Source organism: Panthera pardus, unplaced genomic scaffold (genome assembly GCF_024362965.1).
Source record: "Panthera pardus isolate Hobbes unplaced genomic scaffold, ASM2436296v1 HiC_scaffold_7, whole genome shotgun sequence".
NCBI classification, from domain to species: domain Eukaryota; kingdom Metazoa; phylum Chordata; class Mammalia; order Carnivora; family Felidae; genus Panthera; species Panthera pardus.
In genome coordinates this window covers 40,995,524-41,016,315 of record NW_026527002.1, presented here as the reverse complement: position 1 = coordinate 41,016,315, position 20,792 = coordinate 40,995,524, and the positions used below count along the sequence as shown (strand labels likewise).

General features: G+C 41.0%; 1 protein-coding gene across 3 annotated transcripts in view; it reads right to left on the bottom strand.

Annotated features, from left to right (window-relative positions):
- The window catches only part of INTS8 (integrator complex subunit 8), a 52,845-nt gene extending 49,142 nt beyond the window's left edge, over positions 1-3,703 (bottom strand). For all 3 annotated transcript variants that reach the window (XM_019453499.2, XM_053896608.1, XM_053896609.1), the window contains exons 1-2: positions 3,450-3,703; positions 1,866-2,040 (exon numbers count right to left, since the gene is read on the bottom strand). In XM_019453499.2, the coding sequence (XP_019309044.1) occupies positions 1,866-2,040; positions 3,450-3,579 (305 nt within the window). In that variant the 5' untranslated portion in view covers positions 3,580-3,703. The remainder of the gene's footprint in view (positions 1-1,865; positions 2,041-3,449) is intronic.
- Between the last annotated feature and the right edge of the window lie 17,089 nt (positions 3,704-20,792).

The window sequence follows — 20,792 nt, the reverse complement described above, 5'->3', positions numbered from 1 at the left end:
GAGCCTGCTTCAGATCCTCTGTCCCTTTCTCTCTCTCTCTCCTCTGCTTGTTCTCTCTCTCAAAAAAATAAGTAAAAATAAACTTAGAAAGTCTTATGGGGCATCTGGGTGGCTCAGTTAGTTAAGCGTCCAACTTCAGCTCAGGTCATGATCTCAAGGTTTATGCGTTCAAGCCCTGCATTGGGTTGTCTGCTGTCAGCACAGAGCCAGCTTCAGATCCTGTCCTCCTCTCTATCTGCCCCTCCCCCCACACACACATTCTTTCTCAAAAATAAACATTAAAAAATTTTGAAATACCTTACAAAAAGTTTTCAGTTGCTTATCAAATATCCCAGTGTTCAATTTCCAACTGCATCATATACATCATACTTTTTGGGTCCACATTACTACCTCTTGACAGGCCTCAAGTCTATTAATGTATAGCCTCAACTTAGATTAAAGAATTCTTTAATCTGGAGAAGGGTGGTGAAAACCAAGTGTTTAAACACTACCAGTGAGAACGTGAACTAGTACAACTCTCTTGGAATGCAATCTGGCAGTATACATCATGGGATTTAAAAATGTTTATACCACCTGAGTCAGCAACTTAATAATCTGTACTAAGGATGTAACCAAAAACTCAGATGAAATTTAATGACAAAGGTATTTAAGGCTCTGTGATTTATTAAAATTGAAAAGTAGAAACAAACTGAACATCAATGGAAGACAGTTAATCAATTATCCACATGACGGAATTATCTCCAAAAAACAAAATGGGGAAATGTTCATGTTACTGTTATATGGGAAAAAAAGAAACAAAGAAATCACAACAGTGTATATAGGTTAGGGTATGATCACAACTTTGTTTAAAAATATAGGAAGCGGGGCGCCTGGGTGGCTCAGTCGGTTAAGCGTCCGACTTCAGCTCAGGTCACGATTTCATGGTCCATGAGTTCGAGCCCCGCGTCGGGCTCTGGGCTGATGGCTCAGAGCCTGAAGCCTGCTTCTGATTCTGTGTCTCCCTCTCTCTCTGCCCCTCCCCCGTTAATGCTCTGTCTCTCTCTGTCTCAAAAATAAATAAATGTTAAAAAAAAAAAATTAAGAAAAAAAATAAATAAATAAAAATAAAAATATAGGAAGAAGGGTGCCTGGCTGGCTGTCAGTAGAGCATCCAACTACCGATCTCAGGGTTAGGAGTTTGGACCCCACAGTGGGTATAAAGAGTACTTCTAAAAAATAGAAAAACAACAAAAACTACACAAAAACGTTAAAAGTACTTGTCTCCCTCCTCTATTATTTCTGATTTCTGAATTTTACAAGGTACTTTTTTTTTGTTTTTTTAAGTAGGCTCCATGCCCAGTGTGGAGCCCAATGTGGGGCTTGAACTCATGACCCTCAAACCAAGACCTGAGCTGAGATGAAGAGTCAGATGCTTAACCATCTGAGCCACCCAGATGCCCTTACAAGGAGTTCTTTTAAAATTGTGAGGGGGTGCTTGGATGGCTCAGTGTGTTGAGCATCCAACTCGATTTTGGCTCAGGTCACGGTCCCAGCATCATGGGATCGAGCCCCACATCAGGCTCTGTGCTGACAGCTCGGAGCCTGGAGCCTGCTTCAGATTCTGACTCCGTCTCTCTCTGAGCCTCCCCTGCTTGTGCGCTCTCTCTCAAAAATAAACAAATAAAAAAAAAAATGAAAAGGTGATTTAAATTCACATAACATTCAAATACTTTTTTATACCTTTTGAAAAACAGGTGCATATATTACCAGGAACATACAGAAATATAAGTTGCATTTTAAGGGCTGGTATCAGAAAAGCATATATAAAAATAAAACAAAAAATCTAAATAGTATTTCAAAATAAATTTCTTTTAAATCTTGAATACCTTTTCTCTAATATGTCTAAGTCCCACTTCAGATGTGCAGCAACTTTAAGAGCAAGCAGCTTTAAAATACGATTTCTCTTGTTATCAGGTGGAGGCTGCACCTGGTTTTGTTCATTTACTGAAGGTTTGGAAGCCTGTTCCAAAAACTGAACAATAAGTTGAACTGGTGCAGGATCTAGGGTTTAAAAGAAAATAAATTTAACTTTAACTTTCAATTACAAAGATGCGAAAGGTTTCACTATACTGGCTTTTGGCCACAAAAAAAAAAATCCCAACAGCTGTGTAGTTATGATGACTAAGGAATATGATTTATAAGAGTGCTTAGGGATTACATGAAAGATCAGGAAGGGTGGCAAGTAAGGAGGAAGGGTGGCAAGTAAGGAGGAAGGGTGGCAAGTAAGGAGGAAGGGTGGCAAGTAAGGAGGAAGGGTGGCAACTAAGGAGGAAGGGTGGTAAGTAAGGAGGAAGGGTGGTACGTAAGGAGAAAGGGTTAACAGAATCATGAAGAAGAAAACACTTGAGAAGTAAGAACATGATGACTATAGATTTCCAGTTTAGCAAATAACCAATATCAATTAGAGGAAAGAGAACAGAGATGTCATCTTTGGAATTACTGTTTTAACAATTAGTGCGACCTGCATCAAATTACCTCTCGCACCTGTTTCCATCAATGCAAATAGAGAATACCACCACCTACCTGTGATTATGAACACCGAATTAAATGAGATAACAGATGTGAAGTATTAAGCATGGCACCCAGAACATTCAATAAATATGAAAAGCAAAGAATTAAAGGAACATAACATCATACAGGTGGTAAAACTGCTTGAATGAAACCACTAACCTCTCCCACAGTTGTCTCCATCAGTTAAGGCTAACATAGATTCAACAAGCTACATCTGGATTTGAACTGTATCAGCAAAATACTATTCAAGAAACTTACCTGGTCATACCAGTACCTCTTTCCAGAAATGCCTGCCGTTTCTCTCCTTCTCTAACAGCACCCACTAATTGGGATATTAATCATGATCATCATTAAACAACCATGTTACAAATGTATAACATTCCCTGCTCTCGGAGGTTTTCTCCTTTTAATTTATAGACCAACTTGGGGGAAAAAAATAATTAGGAGTCGGTAAAATCCCCTCGTTGAGAAACAAAACATTTAAATAAGAACCTAAAATATAAAGAATTAGCATCATGATCAGCACTAGAACAGCAATTACTCTCCGTCTCTAAATTGATCACAGCCCGGAGTTCCGTAGGGGTGTGTCAGATCCAGCCTCCCGGACGCACTCAATCTCACAAGACCACCTCAAAGGAGCTAAAACCGCAAACGGTAAAAGGACCAAAGGGGAGGGAAGCGGGAGGGCCTTTGTTTTGCGTTTTTAAACCCTTCCCGGCGGTGCCCCCGCACTGGGAGGCTTAATGTTTAGCGAGGGAACCCCGCCAGAGCTTGGCTCGAATTCGCGCCTCCTGGGCCCCCCAGCTATGTGGCCGAGGAGGCGCGGGTCCTGAGAGCCCGGCGAGCCAGGTGCCGGTGGACGGGTCCCGCTTCCCTCCGGGTGTAGGCGCCGCGCTTACCCGGGCAGGGCTTGCGCAGATGTTTCTCCAGCAGCGACTCCTCTAGCAGGAACTCGAACCAGCAGGTCTGCGGCGGGGTGCAGGGCCGGCTGGAGGTGGCTGCCTCCCGGTCCGCCGCCTCCGCGCTCATCCTGCCCCCGCCGCCGGTACCCCCAGGGACGCTTCCCGGCTCCAACCTGACACTCGGTCGCGTACCACTGGCCGGCGATTTGCGGAACCTCCGCGGGCGAGGCCCAGCTCAGAGCGTCTCGGAAACCCACACAACCCAAAATGGCGGCGGGGCCCAGCCTGAGCTGAGGGGCCTAAGCCCGCCTCCTTGCGCCAGCGCCGCGCCTCCGGACCAATCGTTGTTCGATTTGTAGAGAAAGAGGGCGGGGCCAATCCGTAAATAACGCCTCGTCCTGGTTGCCATAGGAGACATCTAGCAAAGAAGCTGGATCGCCAGTGGAGTTTCCCCTTTTCCTGGGGGATTCTCAGCGAGAAAATGGAACAGTCTCATCTAGGATTACAGTGGACCTCGATGTCCTCATAAAAGACAGCGAACACACTACATGTTTAAACGTGATCCAGACAAAGCTTGTCTTCTTCGGTGCTTTAATTTCCCTATTTCCATTTTCTAGATTTCTTTGCACTTAGGTCCTCTAGGCGGAGGCGCCCTGCTGTCTTGGGCACCTGCGCCCCAATCCCCTTCCTCGAAGGATGAGAATGATGGCCCAGCTTTTCTGTTATTTTTCAGGACCATCTCTCAATATTTAGCGCCTAATTAATCCTTTTGATATACCAGCTAGGGATATTGTTAACCCCATTTTACTTTTACCTCCATTTTGTAATGTTCTTGTGTTTTTTAATTACCAATTAAAAGAGGAAAAAGTGTATTCAAAGATGGTGCACACGCCCTAAGAGTGTGGACTCTAGGTTAAGCTATTTAACCTCGCTGGACCTTTGTTTCCATATTTGTGCTTTATTTTAGGATTGATAAGAAAATTCAAGGCGGAGCTTGAGATAATACAGGTAAATGAATTAATATAGTTCAGCTTTTTAGACAAGGCCTGGCATCTAGAAGCATTGATAAATATTACCTGATCTCATATAGTGCTGTTTTTGCAAATTATTTTCATACAAGAGTCTAATTTTCTCCCATAAACAAACTCATTACACACCTTTTAACCAATGAAGAAACTGAGGTTTCAGAGTTATCATTTGCCCAAGATTTCCCAACAAAGAAGGGGCTAAACCACAGCTTTGATGAACTTTCAGTTGTACCCAGGCTGCTTCCACCATAGGATAGCAAGGATAAGATCAATCACTTATGGTCTTTTCCAGAATGAAGAAGGAAGGCATTCACAAGTTTTAAGAAAAATAAATGGAAGTAACTCCTCCCTAAGTGAAAGTAAATCCAAATGCTTCAGTGGCAATCATTGCCTTATTCTCTTCCTGCTCAGTCCTCTTTCTGGGCTGTGTGCTGCGTCTCCTCTTTCATTTTAGTGTTCCCTGGGTCCTGTGCCTTGCCCTCTTCTAACTATAGAAGCCATCCCTGGGTCACTCCCCCCCAACTCCTGCAATTCTGTCCTAGCCTCTAAAGAAATCATGTATTAGACTAATAAAAGCCTGGAGACTAAGAAGATACCAATAGGGAGATTAAAAAGTTATTTTCATGGAAGATTTGGTGTGTTTTACTCAGGCATAAAAAGATGAGGGGAGAAAGGATGGATCCCATGTTCCCCACTCCAGTGAAAAGGGTAGATTACCTATGTCTCGATCCTTTATCAGTATAGTGAATAGCTAAGGGACAGGTTTGAAATTCATGTTGGAAATGTTTGAATATGCATCACTTGCGGGGTGTCAGAATGGAAATGTCCAGAGGGTACTGAATTTTAGATAACTAGTATATAGGAAAAAAAAATCTAAGAGTATCACCCGCTCATTTGTGAACTCAGTATATGTGGACACTGATTTATGCATTGTCTTAGTCTATCCAGGCTGCTATAACAAAATACCATAAACTGAATGGCTTGTAAACAACAGAAATGTATTTCTCACAGTTCTAGAGACTCAGAGTCCAAGATCAGGGTGCCAATATGGTTAAGTTCTAGTAACAACCCTCTTCTGGAGTGTAGACTACCCATTTCTCATGGTATCCTCAATTGGCAAATCAGAAAGGGAGCAAGTTCTTTCAGAAGGGCACTAATCTCACTCACTCATCTCAATCAGATGAACTCATCTAATCCTAATTATTTCCCAAATAAAGGTCCTGCCTACTAATACCATCAGTTAGGTGGTAGAGTTTCAACATTTCAACATATGAATGTTGGGAGAGCAAACATTCAGTCCCTAATATGCATATTCTCTTATTCAAGCCCTGTGAGGTGGGTTTCATTATCATCTTCTTTTTCAGGTGATAAAACAGGCACAGAGATATTTTTTAAAACAGTTCCCAATTTAAGCAGCATGACCTCAGAGACTGAAATCTTACCCCATGCACCAAATATATACCTCTCTAAGAAAAGACCAAAAAAAAAAAAAAAAAAAAACAAACAAACCCAAAAACAAAAACCCAGGCCAATAGAAAACTGGGCTGAGGTCAGGAAAATGCAATCTACAAAAGAAGATATATGAATCCCAGATAAACACTGAATGAAATATTCAGGCTCATCAACAATCAATAAGCAGAGTTTGAAAAGTTAATTGACATGATTGCAGATTCCAAACTGCAACTAACCTTCTTTTTTTTTTTTTTTTTTTTTTATGTTTATTTATTTGAGAGAGACACACATACAAGGAGGGGCGGAGAGAGGAAGAGAGAGAATCCCAGGCAGGCTCTGGGCTGACAGCTCAAACCCACAAACCATGAGATCATGACCTGAGCCAAAATCAAGAGTTGGATGCTTAACTGACTAAGCCAAGAAACCACTTTTCTTGAGTTTTGGTGTAGTGTCAAAGAAGAAAATCCATAATTATCTGAAAAGACTCTTTTTTTTTAAAATTAATTTATTTTTTTTAACGTTTATTTATTTTTGAGACAGAGAGAGACAGAGCATGAACGGGGGAGGGTTAGAGAGAGAGGGAGACACAGAATCCGAAACAGGCTCCAGGCTCTGAGCTGTCAGCACAGAGCCCGACGCGGGGCTCGAACCCACGAACTGTGAGATAGTGACCTGAGCTGAAGTCGGACGCTCAGCCGACCGAGCCACCCAGGCGCCCCTGAAAAGACTCTTAATGAGAGTCCATTTTCAAAAAAAAAAGTTTTAAGTAAGTTCTGTGTTCAACATGGGGCTCGAACTCATGAACCCAACGTCAAGAGTTGCACGCTCTACCAACTAAACCAGGCAGGCACCCAAAAATATTCCTTTTTCAACTACCTATCTATGTGAAGCTGGATTTTCTTCATATATTTCTACCAAAAGGACACATAGTACTAGTTTGGTACAAAAGCAGATATAAGAACCCACTGATTTCTATACATGAGAAAGAGATTAGCAAAAGTGTAAAACAAAGCCATCTTCGGGGCGCCTGGGTGGCTCAGTCGGTTGAGCCTCCGACTTCAGCTCAGGTCACGATCTCATGGTCCGTGAGTTCGAGCCCCGCGTCGGGCTCTGGGCTGATGGCTTGGAGCCTGGAGCCTGCTTCCGATTCTGTGTCTCCCTCTCTCTCTGACCCTCCCCCGTTCATGCTCTGTCTCTCTCTGTCTCAAAAATAAATAAACGTTAAAAAAAAAAATTAAAAAAAAAAAAAAAGCCATCTTCTTACCAGATTTTTTAATGAAAATAAAGTTATTTTGTATAAACTTATGTCAACATATAATAGGCTTATTTTTTTCATTATTTTTATTTATTATCCATTATTTATTTATTTTAATTCCATTATTTATTATTTATTATTTATTATATATTTATTATATTAACATTATTTATTTATTTTAATTCCAGTGTAGTTAACACACATTGTTATGTTAATTTCAGGTGTACAAAATTATGATTCAACAGACTTTTTTATCTAAATTTTTAAAAAATGTTTATTTATTTTTGAGAGAGAAGAGACACAGAGTGCCAGAGAGAGGGAGACAGAATTTGAAGCAGGTTCCAGGCTGTGAGCTGTCAGCACATAGCCTGACGTGGACTGGAACTCAAAAATGGTGAGATCAGACCTGAGCCGAAGTTGGACGCTTAACTGACTGAGCCACCCAGGTGCCCCAACAGATTTTTATTTTTAATGAATTCAGGATCCCCAGCTCCATTGGGCCATGCCACCATTTTGGATTGTGTGGGTGTCCAGGATGTCCTAAACCTGGCCTTCATCCCTAGATCCCTGAGGTTTTTAAAGGAATTAAATATATTTTTTAAATATTTATTTTTATTTTTGAGAGAGAGAGAGAGGGAGAGAGGGAGAGAGGGTGAGAGTGGGGGAGGGGCAGAGACAGAGGAAGACAGAGGATCCAAAGCAGGCTCCATGTTGTCAGCGCAAGGGCCAATGCAAGGCTTGAACTCACAAACTGTGAGATCATGACCTGAGCCGAAGTCAGACACTTAACTGACTGAGCCACCCAGGTGCCCCAAGAATTAAATTTTGTTTTAATTTCTCAATTTTAGTTTTTAATATGGTAAATATCAATAGACATAGCTCATAAATAAAGGCTCTTTATCAGTTATGAAACAGGCACTGTGCCAAGTATTTCACACACACCATCTCATCTAAGCCTCATAACAACCACACAATAAAAAGGTACTATTAATAGTACTATGCCCACCTTATAAATGAGAAAACAGTGTCTCAGAGGAGTTAAGTGACTTGCCCAGTATCATACACCTATTTAGTGGTAAAATAGGGATTTGAGTCCCTGTTTTATCTGATCGCAGAGTCCAAACTTACCATTCCATCAAAAAGATATCTTGCTGTTGACTTTTTTGTTTTTTAAATAGTCATAAGCCTACGAAAAAGTTGCAAGAATAATATAAAGAACTCTTACACCCCCTTTGCCCAGATGTCTCAGTTGTTAATATCTTACCACATTTTCTCCATCACCCTCTCTCTACAACCCCTCTGTGTATCACCCTGCTTCCTTAGATACCAACTTATCTTCATTTGGCCAGGCCTGCCCCAGTTTTAACAGTGAAAATCCTACATCCCAGCACCTCCTTCCCCTCCTTCCGGACAAACCCTAGCATTAGGCATGTTGCCTGTGCAACAGCACCCCCTCACTTTGCTTCCGGTTGCTTGGGTGCTGGGGGCTGCCATCTCTACTTGGAGAAGGAAGATGGGAAGTAAAAGGAGGATGGGAAGAGAAGCCTGTAGTTAATTATTAATTAAGCAAAGGGCCTGAAAGGTGCCAGAGTGCTTAACTCTAGCTAGAATAAGGGAAAATCACAAATTCAATGGTTCCAGACTTAGTAATATCATAAGCATGAGTGAAATTCTAGCAAACATTTTTATAATGATCATTATGTAATTACAGAACACCTTGCAAGGTTCATATGCTGTCTGTGTTCAACAATTATTCAAGTAGGAGTCTCTGTTTTATGCTGGTAATAAACTGCAGTACCTGGCCATAGTCTCCTCTTCCTTCCTTAGGAGAGTTTAAAGTATTTTCCCTTACATCCTCCCAGCATTCTGATTCTTCAGGTAGGTCACAAACTCTTCCCTTCTGAAATTTGGGCCACTGACAACACAGCATAGGAAACTAGAGCTGCAATGAAAAAAAAAATGCATAGAGATATTATTACTGTTATGCAACCTAAAGATGAAGATGTTTTTTACATCATCTGAGAATCACATCAGTAAAAATCAATTTGAATTCAGTTCAGATGTTTAACTTTTTTTTTTTTTTTAATTTTAACGTTTGTTTATTTTTGAAAGACAGAGAGAGACAGATCATCAGCAGGGGAGGGGCAGAGAGAGAGGGAGACATAGAATCCGAAGCAGGCTCCAGGCTCTGAGCTGTCAGTACAGAGCCTGACACGGGGCTTGAACTCATGGACCGGGAGATCATAGCCTGAGCCGAAGTCGGATGCTTTACTGACTGAGCCACCCAGGCGCCCCACATACTTAATATTTTTTAAAAAGCAAATGCACTACAATTCAATATGAGCAGCTAATTTAAAACTTTATTCAATAAGTATCTTGGGGATGGGGCATCTGGATGGCTCAGTCGTAGAATACACAACTCTCATCAAGAGTTCAAGCCCCACGTTGGGCATAGAAGTTACTTTAAAACAGTGTTTTGTTGGTGTAAAGAACTATGTTAATGGTTACACTGCCATCTTGTGGCCTTTGGGGGTAGTGTCCATATCTACCGGTTGTACTAGATCACCTTTTCCTGATACTTCCCAGCGTGAAAGAAAGAAATATGACAGGAGGCTTATGCTTGGAAGTTATCTATTCCTTACATAAGCTATCTGGCTACATCTAACTGAATCACATCTTCAAAGAAAGATAATGAGTCCTTTAGCTATCAAAAATTACTTCCTTATGCTTCTATTTATTTCCTCTAGGGACTTTGGACCAAGTAGACACCCTATTAGACGCTGCCATAACACTGCATGTCCTCATTCTGGCCCTCAACTCATCTTCTTGAAATTAATTAGCAGCCTAACTTCCCTGTTAGACTCTAAGCTCCTGGGAGGTGGGGCAGGGAGGAGCAGGAGAGTGGTTGCAGTGTTCACCTAGGTCAGTCCTTGGCACATAACAGGCACCCAATAAATACTTACTAAATAAATAGTTTGATTGAACATGTAGCACCTACATTTCACATGCATGCAAACAGTATAAGCCAGAACTATAAACCTTTACTTAATCTCTCCTTTATCTGACCTACACCTTTACTAATTGCTCCTAAGATATGATTCACTGCTGTGGTCTATGTTTTACAAACAGCAGTGAACTTAAAGCTCTTAGAAGGCAGTGTTCATGTCATAAACTTCTGTCTTTGTAATACTCTTACAAAATTTCTAGCTGAATGGATAACTGAATGTAGACCCTATTCACTTAAGAAAAGGAATGGGTTTGGGGCACCTGGGTGGCTCAGTCATTTAAGCGTCCAACTTCGGCCTAGGTCATGATCTCACAGTTTGTGGGTTCAAGCCCTGCATTGGGCTCTGTGCTGACAGCTCATAGCCCGGAGCCTGCTTCAGATTCTGTGTCTCACTCTGTCTCTGCCCCTCCCCTGCTCACACTCTATCTCTCTCTCAAAAAGTAAAATAAACATTAAAAAATTAAAAAAATAAATAAAAATATTAAAAAATAATAAAAAAGAGAAAAAAAGAAAAATATTCTCAGCCACATTCAACAAGCTTGAAGTTCACTGTGCCCAATAAACAACAAAATCCACAATGAACCTTCTACAAAAAAAATAATTCACTTTGTCATTCCAGCAAAACCAGAACTGCCAGAATTCCTTCAGATACTTCTCTGTGTATGGCTTTTCTTGTGTTTTCTAAGTAATCTCTACTCCTTCATATGCTTCTTTGGGAGCCACGTGACCTCGTGACCTCGGTCTGGAGGCAAGGTCAGCAGTGAGGCAGGAAAGAAGAGTACTCATGCTTTCTCCAAGCCCACACGGTGAAAAGGATTTCGTGTGGCAGACAGAGGAGTAGCAACCAGTTGTGATGTGTACCTGCCCACGCGCTCGGTGAACTCCCAATTCTTGCTGTCCAGAGGCAAGCTCTTTCAGTGAGCTGCACACCATGTGTGCAACTTACATTACAAGAGAAAAACAAAGGGCTGGGGACGAGGAACCACCAGACTGTCATGGGGAACTAGAAACCTCCATGCTGGAATAACTCCAACCCAGCAGCGCTATCACCAAGAGCCATGTCCCTTTTGCAAATCTTGGCCCTAACTAGGAGCAGGGCACGTGTTCTTTTGGTGACTTCTGTGCTGATAATAGAAGCAGGTCACTTCTGGGACCCTGACAGTCCCAGTGGTGTTCCCTCCCAAGAACGCCTGGGAGAACCAGGGACAGTCAAGTCTCCAAAAGCAGGCCGTCCATTGGCTGGTCAGCTGGCTGCCACATGCCTTCAATGCATGCACTAAGAGGCTCAGAGACTAACACTAGCTTGTGGTGGGCACTGAACCTGGAAGATCATAAGGATGAGGGGTTGGAAGCAGTCATCTCTGATCAGAGGAAGCAGGTCTACAGAGAAAATTGAATGCAGCAGACATACAAAGAGAAGCAGAGATAAGACACCAAGTTTAACTCCAATGAGAAAGAGTAGGTAACTGCTTGAAGATTTTTTAAAAAGTTTATTTATTTAAGTAATCTCTACACCCGTGATGCTCAAACTCATGGCCCTAAGATCAAGAGTTGTCTGCTCTTTTTTTATTGTTTTTTTTGCTTTTAATGTTTATTTCTTGAGAGAGACACACAGACAGACAGAGCAGAGCAGGGGAGGGGCAGAGAAAGAGGGAGACACAGAATCCGAAGCAGGCTCCAGGCTCCGAGCTGGCAGACAGAGCCTGATGCGGGGCTCAACCTCAGGAACCACGAGATCATAACCTGAAACAAAGTTGGACCCTCAACGGACTGAGCCCCCCAGTTGTCCCAAGAGTCACCCGCTCTTCTGACTGAGCCAGCCAGGTGCACCTTGAAGATTTTTTTAGTATACATTTCAGGCCTATTGCTGGGTATAGAATTAGAGATTCTGAGCAGTTTTGTTCCTACCCTGAGTTTCCTGTCCTCAGATTCCTGGAGATTTGTTTCTTTCCATGACCACGACAGTTTCTGTTCTTTGTAATCCCTAAAACTCTGGCATACCTCACCGTTGCCAACTCCCAGTGTCGGAAATTCCATCATGAGAATCCTGTCACATCTGTCATCCATCTCCACAAGGCATTCATTGGACAATGCTGCCTGTCACAGCACACCTGTGCACAACGCGTCTCAACCAATAGGACGGATGGTGTTGCCTCTGAGGACTGTGACGTATTCCTTGTTTTCAAGAGTCCAATTCCTAACTGAATATAAGACTCGTCTTATTGCCACAACATAGCAGTTCCTAAATGCCGATATAATAAACTTAATTAGATAGTATTAATATTACAACAACAAAATTCGCATAGGAATTCCTAGAACAATGGGGCGCCTGGGTAGCTCAGTCAGTTAAGCATCCCACATGGGCTCAGGTCATGATCTCATGGTTCCTGAGTTTGAGCCCCACGTCGGGCTTTCTGCTGTCAGCACAGAGCCTGCTTGGCATTCTCTCTCCCCCTCTCTCTCTGCCCCTCCCCTGCTCACTCGAGCTCTCTCTTTCTCTCTAAATAAATAAATAAATAAATAAATAAATAGTAGGAGGTTTTAAATTGTGTTTCCTAGGGTTTGAAGTATGATCCAGCAGGATCTGCCTGGGAATACTCAAATCTCACTGACCAGCTGTGTTCACCTTCTCCTTTAAATGAACACAGTGAAAGAGACTGGCTCTCTAGACTGCATTCTCAAAGGGGTGATATCAGACCCAAAGGGGTGACAACCGGTCTTTGGAGGGGTATCAAGTTCTCTTTTTATGTGAAAACTACAATATACATTTAGCACATAAACAGACATGCAGTTTATGTCTGTTTTTTTGGAATGTAGGAGTTGGAATGCAGTTTTTTTGGAATGGGGCAGGCCATTCCAAAAAAGATACCTAAAAAGGCTTCCTAGAGGGCCATAAAAAGAACAAGAAGTTGAGAAACATTTGTTTAGACTCAAGCTAAATCCTGAGTTTTCCACATGGAATGGGATGGAGTAGAGAACATTAAACGAGATTGAAGCTGAAATTTCAATTCTGGATTCAGTTCTGGCACAGATGTGGAAAGTTGAGCAAATCAATCTCTCTGAACCTCTATTTTGAACCTCTGTTTCTGAACATCATTTCTAAAATGAGGATAATAATGACTTTTACAGGGGCTCCTGAGTGGCTCAGTCAATTAAGTGTCCGACTTTGGCTCAGGTCATGATCTCACAGTTCATGAATTTGAGCCTGTATCAGGCTCTGTGCTGACAGCCCAGAGCCTGGAGCCTGCTTCTGATTCTGTCTCTATCTCTCTCTGCTCTCTCTCAAATATAAATAAACATTTAAAAAATTTTTTAAAAAGCAATGACTTTTATAGAGTTGTCATCTGGATCAAATAAAATTATGGATATCATTGTGCTTTGCCCTCATTCTTAAGCCCTTTCCTCTACCTTTCTGACATGCCATTGCCCTCAGGATCCATAGTATGGACAGTAACTACTAAGGTATTAGGACCAGCATCTTCTGAAAATATTATATAACTAAAGGAAAGAAGTATGTTTGAATACCATCATGAGTTTTGCAGTAAGGGCAGGAATTAGTCAGTTTCAACTATAAAATGAGCTAATTTACTATTATAGGCTACGTTCCTTTGGGCATTTGAGATTTTTGGAAAAACTATTCTGAGCAGAATTTTACAATTTTATAGAAGTTCTTGTTTAATTACCAATGATACAATTTACAAAGTTCATTCATTCATTCATTCATTCATCCACCTTGTCCTAAAAGGATTTAAAAGTGGCCTCATTCTCCAACATGTCACATATGGTCTGTTCACAAGCCCCTTAAGGCTACTGAGAGTACTAACCCCTTCCATGTACCTGTGGATACAATTCTATATCATCCAAGGACTTCCTGTGCTTAAAAAAGAAGCATTCACTACTATTTGTGCTTTGTTGCTCACACGGTTGAATCTACATATGTAATAAACACATTTGAAAATTAATTTTTCTTAAATACTTAAATATTGGTTACAAGTTCATCTCATCAAAATGTGAACTACAAAATAGGGAAAAAAAGAAGGTAAACTACTATTAACAAATTTAGTGTGACTGGTTCAAATATATTAAAAAGCAGTCAAACACACAAGAATTACAAAATGTATTACTCCTTACACTTAAATCTATTCTGAAATATTAACATCATTCTTCTAATTAATTTCTTCATTTTCCCCCTATATGCCTTCCTAGGGTGACAATACTTGTTTTGCTACCTTGTTGAGTTATAGTAACACTTACTTCACTTTCCTCCTGGGGTTATAGGAATCGAAATACACAGAAGGAAAAGGGAGGTCACAGGTTTGAGGATGGGACCCAGATTGAGTTGCCTTTTCTTAGATGACTGAAATGCAAGCTACAATCATCTGGGTCCATTTTTATATTGGCCTTTGCTTGCTCATAAGACTTTTAAGCTTAATACCTTTCTCACAGGATATGTGTAGATATGTACGTATACAACCATTTATTTATTTACACAAACTGATATCTTCCTTGAAATGAGAAGTTTCCAACAAACTTTGCACTATCCACCATTCTGGGTACGCTGTTTGCATCAATGCAAATTTATTTATGCTTCAATAATATCTCATGGTCTGTAGGGTTATTTAGAGACTTCCCCTCCTGGGAGATGTGAATTTGGCACAATTAACGCCCTCTTGCGGACATTAGTTGACCCATCATCTTCCAACGCTGCCTTCTTTTTGTGACCGCCAGTAATGATCAGTGCTTCCTTTTCTTGATGTAGGTTCTGCTATTTTCTGGGATTAACCTATATATCAAATCTATGACATCGTTTATTATAAGATGCATCCGACTTTTAGAGAAGTTAAAATGTGGAACAATGTGCAGTTTAGAATCATTAAATTATGATCTTGAATTTTTCTAGTTCCTCATATTCATTCTTCTTAACAGAAAGAGTATATAGTTATATATGACAGTCATCAACTTAATAGAAGAAATGGAATACCTGTATATTAACAGTCCCTTATTTATTTAAACAACACAGGTTATCCTACTACAATCACATCCTGTCACATCCATTTTTCTTTCATATCACAACTGCCAAATTGTACACTTTGTATTGACTTTCCCGTTCGAGGATCATGATGAACTTTGGCCTATTATAGAAGTTTTTCAGCTTACTAAATTTACTATTTTCTTACTGATGTTCAGTAATTTGTGCTGAATTACATTTCTATTAGGCGATGCTAATCTAGCTCCATCTTGATTTTTCCCCCTCCCTCGGGTGTGAAATTAATTACCAGGAGTCCTTATTCCTTTGTTGCAGAAAACATTTTAAAAACCAAATTGGAATGAGGAGTGCCTGGCTGATTCAATTGGTGGAACGTGCAACTCTTGACTTTGGGGCTGTAAGTTCAAGCTTCACATTGGGTGTTAGAGATTACTTAAAAATAAAATCTTAAGGGACACCTGGGTGGCTCAGTCGGTTGAGCGTCTGATTCTTGATTTCAACTCAGGTCATGGTTCATGATCTCATGGTTTGTGCGATCAAGCCCCACATCGGGCTCTGTGCTGAATAAATAAGTAAGCATTAAAAAAATTTTTTTTTAAATATTGGACTGTTGATTCTACTTTTTTTTAGACGAGGTTGAATCAATCATGATACATTTCCATTATCTCAATTGTATTTAGCCAGAAAAGATCAGTGTTAGTTCTTCAGAGCCTCCTCCCCACCTGAAAAAAAATTTTAATGGGCATTTTCAAGTATTGATATCTAGAGCAATATTGTACAGTTTTATTTTTCTAAAATTTTTATAAAGTTTTGTTGCTTTTTTTAACGTCTTATTTTTTATTTTTGAGAGAGAGACAGAGCTTGAGCCGGGGAGGGACCCAGATAGGGAGACACAGAATCCAAAGCAGGCTCCAGGCTCTGAGCTGTTAGCACAGAGCCGAATGCAGGGCTCGAACTCATGAACCGTGAGATCATGACCTGAGCCAGAGTTGGACGCTTAACCAACTGAGCCACCCAGGCACCTCTGTTGCTTTTTAAATTACAAAATCAATACATGTTTATGGCATCAAACTTAGCAAACGCAGAGAAGTGAAAAGAAGGAATTACCTATTGCCAATAATTCTACCACTTTGCCATTATCAACATTTTGATGTGCAAGTAGTCTTTGCTTTGCACACTAGTGCAGAACCATAGGTACAAACATGCAAGCTGAAATGATGCAAAAGTGATCTCAACAATCAATGGAAATAGTTACTATTGTTCCATGATCTTTAATTTTTAAAACTTTGAAAAATCTTGCCAGAACATTAAAAACTCTCTAACTGGTGGTTATAAATGAACAGGGAAGTAAAAGAATGGAAAAAGTAACATTTATTTAAACATTTAAACTATAAACATTAAAAACATTGGGAATTAAAGCATTTTATTTCTCCATTAAAAAACTTATCAAAAGTAGGGTTGCCTGGGTGGCTCAGTCAGTTAAGCGTCTGACTTCGGCTCAGGTCATGATCTCACGGTTCCTGAGTTTGAGCCCCATGTCGAGCTCTGTGCCGACAGCTCAGAGCCTGGAGCCTGCTTCCGATTCTGTGTCTCCCTCTCTCTCTGCCCCTCTCCTGCTCCTGCTCATGCTCTCTCTCTTTCTCAAAAATAAACATTAAAAAAAATAAAAAAACTTATCAAAAGTAGTTTCAGCAGTGCTTGTCTTCTCATCATATAACTCACCATATGGAGCAAGCATGTATTCTATTTTCACTAGTTCTCATATCCCTTTCTAAGTTAGGATCAGCTTTTTTAATTTTATCTTTTGTGTTTTCAATGTCATGAACTATCTCCGAGAACTCCTTTAACATTAAGGGTTTGGGGTTTTTTTGTTGTTGTTTTGGGGTTTTTTGGCTACTGTGACTTCCTCTGGGACATCATCATCTTTCTCATTTATATCAATATATTCACGAAGCTCCTTTGGCAGCATATCTGGTCTCTGAACAGTGGCAGTGTTGACACAGCCACGGTTAGATATTTATTCTATAACTTTATCTACATTTGGTTCAAATTTCATTCAAACATTATCATTTGGTTTCTTTGGTGTACTTTAAAAAAATATATTTATTTACTTATTTTTGAGAGAGAGAAAGAGACGGGGGTGGGGAGATAGAGAATTCCAAGTGGGCTCCATACTGCCAGTGCAGAGTCCGATGCAGGGCTGGACCTCACAAACCGTAGGATCGTGGCCTACGCCGAAATCAAGAGTCGGTTGCTTAACTGACCAAGCCAGCCAAGCAACCCTCTTTGGTGTACCTTTATCTTCGGCCAGTTCCTTCTTTCAATTACCCATTTCTGTAAAATGTCACCTAGGTTTGTCCCTGGGAGACAAAGAGGCAACACCATCACATGCTTTGCTGTGTGTAAACTGAAAAACAGATGTGCAGTTACCAGCCACAGATTTCGAAAGAAGTGCCTGTGACAGGTATCTCTTATTCACATACCGCCTTGTGGTACTTTATGCAATCCGTTACTATACCATCATGTGAAATTTGAACCGTATTGTTGAAGGACTGGTGCTAACTAAACCATGGTAGTTGACATCACTGCTTATCAGAATGATGCAAAGCAAGGAAAGCCTACATATCGTTCCAGTCTTTTCTATTCAACTGTATGCATACTTTTTAAAAATCGGATCATCTTTGTGGCATATATAATAAATTGGCTCAACATCACTCATCCTAATGACCTACTGCTGGCTTCGTAGGAAATCTGAAGTCTACGTTTCTCAGATTCCCATCTAGAGCTCTGCATGTGACCTAAGGTCCAAGTAGAGGCTGTAAATTTTGTTCTAGAATAGTTCCATGGTGTGATTTTGTTTCTCCTGCCTATCTTTTTCTCAGTGTTCCTGAAAGCCTCCTTAGGCCGTAACACTACAGTAGTTAATACAGTGTGGTATTGGTGAAAGAATAGACGAATAGATCAATGGGACAGAATAGAGACGCACATATAATATAGTCAACTGCTCTTTGACAAAGAAGCAAAGACAACTCAATAGAGCAAAGATAGTTTTTTCAATAAATGGTGCTGGAATATCCACATGCAAAGAAACAAACAAAAAACAAATATAGTAACAGACCTTACGTACTTCACAAAAATTAACTTGAAATGGATCACAGGCCTAAGTGTAAAACACAGAATTATAAAACATCTAGAAGATAACATAGGAGAATACTAGATGACCTTGGGTATAGTGATGACTTTTTAGATAAAATACCAAAGGCACAATCCATGCAAGTAATAGTTGATAAGCTGAACTTCATTAAAATTAAAAACTTCTGCCCCGTGAAAGGCAATGTCAAGTAAATGAGAAGACAAGCCACAGACTGGGAGGAAATATTTGCAAAAGATGTATTTGATAAAGGACTGCTAATTTATACATGGAATTCTGCCCTCAGGAGAAATGATTTAATCAGAGCCTGACTGATCAGGGAGAAGGGAACTATCCAACCCCAGCCCACTCTAGCCATCCTGTCCCACCTAACTGGGAGTAAAATGAGAAGCACTTGTGAAGTTCACAGTCTAGAGCCACAGGCTCACTAAAAAACCAGGACCTGATCATAGGACTACAGAATGCCTCCCCTTCCCCCACCGTACTACTATACCAAAAGCCTATTTACAGCAATTCCTTTTACCCAGAGTATGCCTGCTTATCAACAACAAATTACAAGACATACTCAAAGGCAAATAGCACAGTTTGGAGAGACAGAGCAAGCATTAGAACCAGACATAGGAGGGATGTTGAAATTATCTATAACTTAAAGGAATTTAAAACAACTATGATTAATATGCTAAGGGCTCTAGTGGGTAGACAGCATGCAAGAACAGATAAGCAATGTAAGCAGAGAGATGAAAACCCTAAGATAAAAACAAAAGAAATGCTAGAGATCAAAAATACTGTAACAGGGGCCCCTAGGTGGCTCAGTTAAGCGTCGGACTCTTGATTTTGGCTCAGGTCATGATCTCTCAGTTCGTGAAATGGAGCTCCAAGTTGGGCTCTGTGCTGACAATGTGGAATTCTCTCCCTTTCTCTGCTCCTCCCCACCCTTGCATGTGTGTGCACACTCTCAAAATAAATAAACATTTAAAAAATACTGTAACAAAACTGGAGAATGTCTTTGATGGACTTATAGGTCATTACTTGGTCCAATACACTTAGATTTTATTTAATAAGCCGATTTATAGTGTTAACTTTTGCAGAATTAATTTCAAATGCAATATTTAATGGTTTTATTTTAAAATTTTTTAAGCTTATTTATTTTTGAGAGAGAGTGTGTGTGCACAAGTAGGGAGGGGCAGAGAGAAAGAGAGACAGAATCCCAAGCAGGCTCTGCACCATCAGTGCAAAGCCCGATGCGGGGCTCGAATTTATGAACTGCAAGACCTGAGCTAAGATCAAGGGTCAGTCGCTTAACTGACTGCGTCATCCAGGCACCCCAATATTTAATGATTTTAAAGGATAATACTGAATAGGAGCTGTGAAAGTGCTAATATTGCATTGATATTCAGAAAATAATAGCTTAAATTTATAAAACACTTGCTATGTGGCAGGAATTGAAACTTTTACTTTTATATATATATATATATGTATATATATATATATACTTTTTTTAATATACTTTTTTTACTTTTTTTAATATATATATGTATATATATATATATACACACACACACATTTTTTTTTTTTTTGAGAGAGAGAGGGCACCAGTGATGGAGGGGCAGAGAAAGAAAGAGGGAGAATCCCACGATGGGGGGAGGGAGAGGGAGAGGGAGAGGGAGAGGGAGAGGGAGAGGGAGAGGGAGAGGGAGAGGGAGAGGGAGAGGGAGAGGGAGAGGGAGAGGGAGAGGGAGAGGGAGAGGGAGAGGGAGAGGGAGAGGGAGAGGGAGAGGGAGAGGGAGAGGGAGAGGGAGAGGGAGAGGGAGAGGGAGAGGGAGAGGGAGAGGGAGAGGGAGAGGGAGAGGGAGAGGGAGAGGGAGAGGGAGAGGGAGAGGGAGAGGGAGAGGGAGAGGGAGAGGGAGAGGGAGAGGGAGAGGGAGAGGGAGAGGGAGAGGGAGAGGGAGAGGGAGAGGGAGAGGGAGAGGGAGAGGGAGAGGGAGAGGGAGAGGGAGAGGGAGAGGGAGAGGGAGAGGGAGAGGGAGAGGGAGAGGGAGAGGGAGAGGGAGAGGGAGAGGGAGAGGGAGAGGGGAGAGGGAGAGGGAGAGGGAGAGGGAGAGGGAGAGGGAGAGGGAGGAGAGGGAGAGACAGAGAGAGAAAAGCAGGGCTCACCTGATGCAGGGCTTGAGCTCACCGAAGTGGGACTTGAATTCACAAACTGTGAAATCATGACCTGAGCCGAAGTCAAATGCTTAACAACTGAGCCACCCAGGTGCCTAAACATTTTTAAAAGTTTATTTATTTTGAGAGGCGGAGTAGCTCTGTATTCTTGGCTGCACCCACCTGGAGTAGATTTGCCATCATTCTGAGCTGAGAGGAGCAGAGAACAAGGGAGAGAGAGACTCACAAGCAGGCTCTGCACTGCCAGTAGGGACAATTATTTTTTTAAAAAAACAAACATTTAAAATCTCTGGGAAT